The sequence below is a fragment of the Budorcas taxicolor genome, chromosome 7, assembly GCF_023091745.1.
Source record: "Budorcas taxicolor isolate Tak-1 chromosome 7, Takin1.1, whole genome shotgun sequence".
NCBI lineage: Eukaryota > Metazoa > Chordata > Mammalia > Artiodactyla > Bovidae > Budorcas > Budorcas taxicolor.
Window position 1 is genome coordinate 7,514,189 of NC_068916.1, and position 5,190 is coordinate 7,519,378.

Here is a 5,190-nt window from a genome sequence, read left to right on the forward strand (position 1 = left end):
GATCATGGCATCCAGTCTCATCACATGGCAAACAGATGGGAACAGACTTTTATCTGGGGGGTTCCAAAATCACTGTGGATGGTGACTGCAGCCACAAAATTAAAAGACCCTTGCTCCTTGGAAGAAAAGCTATGACAAACCTAGACAGTATATTAAAAAGCAGAGACATCACTTTGTCGACAAAGGTCGGTATAGAAAAAGCTATGGTTTTTTCAGTAATCATGTACAGATGTGAGCATTAGATCATAGAGAAGGCTGAGCGTCGAAAAACTGATACCTTTGAAATGTGAAGACTCTTGAGAGTCCCTTGGACTGCAAGAAGATCAAACCAGTCAATCCTAAAAGAAATAAATCTTGAATATTCATTGGAAGGACTGATGCTGAAGCTGAAGCTCCAATACTTTAGCCACCTGATGCGAAGAGCTGACTCACTGGAAAAGACCCTAATTCTGGGAAAGATTGAGGGCAGGAGGAGAAGTGGGCGACAGAGGATGAGATGGTCGGATGGCATCACCGACTCAATGGACATGAGTTTGAACACTCCAGGAGACAGTGAAGGACGAGGAAGCCTGGCGTGCTGCAGTCCATGGGGTCACAAAGAGTCAGAAACGACTGAGTGACCAAACAACAACTTAGAAATCACAGTCATTAATTAGCAGAGCTTTTGTGATTTAGGATTACCAAATGCGTTCATGAAGATTGAATTCCTGAGTGCATTCAGTAAGATTCACTTATCTTTTTACATCACAACTGAATAAGCTGTTTTCACTCCCGCATCTCAGTCTGACTGGCTTCTTAATTTCTTCGCAGCTATCTCCTGAGACCAGCCCATGAGCAGCTGGCCCTGTACCTTCAGAGGCAGCAAAGAATCAGGTCGAGGTTTAGGCAGATTACTGACGTCCTAAACTGGCCTCCTAAGGATTCCTAATCCTGGGGCAGCAGCCAGCCAGCAGGCTCAGGGTCACACAAGGTCCTTCCACCCTGTCCCCAGCACCCAGCCAGAGTTGCCATGGCCTCCCTTTTCTCCGGCCGCGTCCTGATCCGAAACAACAGTGACCAGGATGAGCTGGAGACAGAGGCTGAGCTCAGCCGTCGACTGGAAAACCGGCTGGTGCTGCTGTTCTTTGGTGCTGGGTCTTGCCCGGAGTGCCAGGCCTTTGCACCCATCCTCCGGGACTTCTTCGTGCGGCTCACAGATGAGTTCTACGTGCTGCGGGCAGCCCAGGTGGCCCTGGTGTACGTGTCCCAGGACCCGACGGAGGAGCAGCAAGACCTGTTCCTCAGGGACATGCCCAAGAAGTGGCTCTTCTTGCCCTTCGAGGATGACCTGAGGAGGTGAGACAAGAGGAGAGGTCAGGGAGGGCTTCCTGGAGGAGGGGCTGTTTCTGCTGAAAGTGAAGTGTTAGTTGCTCAGTCATGTCCGACTCTTTGCAACCCCATGGACCGGAGCCCCCCAGGCTCCTCTGTCCATGAAATTCTCCAGGCAAGAATATTGGAGTGGGTTGCCATGCCCTTCTCCGGGGGGCATCTTCCCAACTCAGGGATCGAACCCAGGTCTCCCATATTGCAGGCAGATTCTTTATCACTTGAACTACCCAGGAAGACCATTTGTTTATTGGTGTATCTGTTCCATCTGGAGTTGATAAAAGCACCCTCTGTGGGCCAGTGAGGACAGAGAAGTCAGGCCTGGAGATGGGGGAGGGAGGGGCACCTATGCCCATTTCCACCCAGCTGCAGGGAAGTTTACCAAACGTGAAACCAACACTCAAACACTCAGAGAAATACATAATAACAAACTGCAGCCATTCCAAAAGCGAAAGGGAGAGTGTCATGTGAAAACATAACAGGGAGACCTTGCTGAGATTTGGGAGTCGGGGGATGCTTCCCAGAGGAAATGGCTTCAAAGGGAGAACCCCAAGGACAGGGAGGAAAGGAGGGCAAAGAATGAGGAAAGGGAAGGGTTTCCAGGCAGAGGACAGACACAGCACAAAGGCTCAGAGGATTTCAGAGAAAAAACAGCCAGTTCAGGGAACTGTAACACCAAAAGTAAGAAGCCCCCAGGTACCATGCATGCATGTTAAGTCACTTCAGTCGTGTCCGACTCTTTTGTGACCCTATGGGCTGTAACCATGGGCTGTAGCCATCCTCTGTCCATGGGATTCTCCAGGCAAGAATACTGGAGTGGGTTGTCATGCCCTCCTCCAGGGAATCTTCCCAACCCCGGGATCAATCGAGTCTGTCTTCTGCGTTGGCAGGCGGGTTCTTTACCACTAGCGCCCACCTGGGAAGCCAGCAGGTACCGTGTGCAGCAGTGCCCCCAATGTTGCCTAATAAGTGGGCCTGTGATCCTCAGACAGCAGCGGAGCTGAGAGAGAGAGAGGTGGTTGGGTTCAAGCTTTCCAGTGAGCTGCCCGATAAACAGCGTGAACATTTGTGGCTATTTTCAAACTTTCCCCTTTTCTGCAATGAGACTGTCATTCTTTTTATTTATTTTTTGGCTGCACCACATTGCATGCAAGATCTTAGTTCCCCCACCAGGGATCAAACCTATGCTCCCTGCAGTGGAAGCATGAAGTCTTAACCACTAGACCACCAGGGAAGTCTCAGACTTACATTCTTTCTAAGCCCGCAATTTTTATCATGAAAAATTTCCTGCAAGCCACACAGAGCATCCAAGAGGAGAAAAAGAGAGAGATAAGAATAATTTCAAAGATATCAAAAAGTTGGAAGGAGCACACAAAGAACCACATGAAAATTATTCATATTTTTCTATTTGCTTTATCTCCGCTAGTGTGAAGTTTGTGTTGAACCATTTGAGTTGCAGATTTGGGGACATTTTACTGATCTCATCAGTTTTGTTACAAAACTTAGAAGTTTCTGGTCATGGAGACCTTTATCCGCTACCCAAGATAATCAGAGTTTGCAAACTTGCTCACTCCCACAGGCTTCTGCAGCAGCTGCTGCTGCTGCTAAGTCGATTCAGTCATGTCCGACTCCTAGCGACCCCATGGACTGCAGCCTACCAGGCTCCTCCATCCATGGGATTTTCCAGGCAAGAGTACTGCAGCTGAGAAGGCTCCATTCCCCAAAGGGCAAATATCTCCCTCCCGTGGGGCAAGAAATGGCTACTACAAGGGCATCACAGCCAAACACTGACTTTGTTTGGAGCAGGGTCCTCTCAACAACAGGTGGTGCTAGTGGTAAAGAACCTGCCTGTCAATGCAGGAGACGTAAGAGTCGAGGGTTCAATACCTGGGCTGGGAAGATCCCCTGAAGAAGGGGATCTCACAAAGAGTCAGACACCCTTCCCCCAGGCAAGTATCCAGACAGTTTCTACCCACTACCCTTCCTACATACCAGGCTGCCAGATAAAATATAGGACACACAGGGAAATTCCTTGGTGGTCCATGGGTTAAGACTCCAAACTTCCAATGCAGGGATTGTGGGTTTGATCTCTAGTCAGGGAACTAAGATCCCATAGGCCCCATGAAAGTGAAAGTAAAGTCGTTCAGTCATGTCCGACTCTTTGAGACCCCATGGACTGTAGCCTACCAGGCTCCTCTGTCCACGGCATTTTCCAGGCTAGGGTCCTGGAGTGGGCTGCCATTTCCTTCTCCAGGGTATCTTCCCAACCCAGGGATCGAACCTGAGTCTCTCGCACTGCAGGCAGATGCTTTACCATCTGAGCCATCAGGGAAGCCAAATTAGGCTGCATAGCCAAATTAAAAACAATTTTTTAAAAATAAATAAAACACAGAATACCCAGTTCAATATAAATTTCACATAAGCAATGGCGAATTGGGAGTATAAGTATGTCCCACATAATTCAAAAATATACTTATAAAAAGTTATTTGTTGTTTACCTGAAATTCAAATTCGTTCACACAGGGTATCCTCTATTTCTAGTTGCTATCTGGCAACCTATTCCTTTGGGATTTTGCAAGCACTATGTTTCTCTGTGTGAAGGCCGGCAAAAGGGCCACCCGAGAACCCAAATTAAGAACTGTGGATGGATGGGCCCAGCCCTGGCAGCCTCCTTTACTCTATGAAGACTGCATAAGATTCTGGCCTAAATGGGAGATGAAGTCTGGGGTCTCCAGTGGACGGCTTCCCTCCTCTCATACAGAAAACAAAATCAAGTTCTTCCCATGGCCCTGCACCATGATCAGGGCTGCCCTCCACTCTCTCCCTGATGTCCAGGCCTTTGCACCAGCTGAGCCCTCTGCCTGGGAAAACCTTCCCCTGTTCTCCCCTTCCTCATCCTGCAGATCTCAGCTCCAGGGGCACCTCCTGAGAGAGGCCCTCTCTGGCGCTAAGTCCTTTAGCCAGTTGAATATCTCTTTATGGAATTGATCAATATTTGTTCACTCATCCCGTGTGCGTTTTCTGAGCATCTACTCTATGCCCCGCACTGTTTCAGGCACTGGGGACACCCGGGTTATCGAGACAGAAATCCGTGCCCCAGTGAAACTGCTTTCTATTATGGGAGAAAATGACAACAGGAGAAATCAGCTATGCAGTGTGTTGGGTGCTGAGAGTCGTGGATCAGGCATTGAAATGTAAGGCCGGGTGTCTGCAGCAAACAGCGTCTTAATCCTCAGATGTCTGGGGAGAGCGCTCCAGGTAGAGGACACGGCCAGTGCAAAGGCCCTGTGGTGGGTGCGTGGCCGGGGCGCTGGAGGCACAGCCAGGAGGCCACGGTGGCCCCGGCCTCTCTGGGTTCCTGGGCGTTCCCAGAGACTGCTATGGGACACTTGCACATAGAAGGCGCTCAGTAAGTACTAGGAGGAGAGGTGGAGGGTTCCTCAGCTCAGGATGTAGGACGAGGGTCCGATCGCACTGACCCACCCGCCCCGCAGGGACCTTGGGCGCCAGTTCTCCGTGGAGCGCCTGCCAGCTGTCGTGGTGCTGAAACCCAGCGGGGATGTGCTGACGCTCGACGCGGCCGAGGAGATCCGACGCCTGGGCCCTGCCTGCTTCGCCAACTGGCAGGAGGCGGCTGAGGTGCTGGACCGCAGCTTTCTGCAGCCCGAGGACCTGGACGACCCCGCGCCGCGGAGCCTTACTGAGCCCCTACGCCGCTGCAAGTACCGCGTAGACCCGGCTGCGCGGGGCGCACGAGGCCGGGGAAGAGCCGGCGGCTCCGGGCAGGAGGGCGAGGCCGAGGGCGAGGCCGCGGGACTGTTCTGA

At 51.2% G+C, this 5,190-nt stretch overlaps 1 protein-coding gene across 1 annotated transcript; it reads left to right on the forward strand.

Annotated features, from left to right (window-relative positions):
* The first annotated feature begins 1,009 nt into the window (after positions 1-1,009).
* NXNL1 (nucleoredoxin like 1) lies at positions 1,010-5,190 on the forward strand. The gene is made up of 2 exons (XM_052642650.1): positions 1,010-1,335; positions 4,860-5,190. Exons 1-2 carry the CDS (start codon positions 1,010-1,012, stop codon positions 5,188-5,190), a joined length of 657 nt encoding a protein of 218 aa, XP_052498610.1.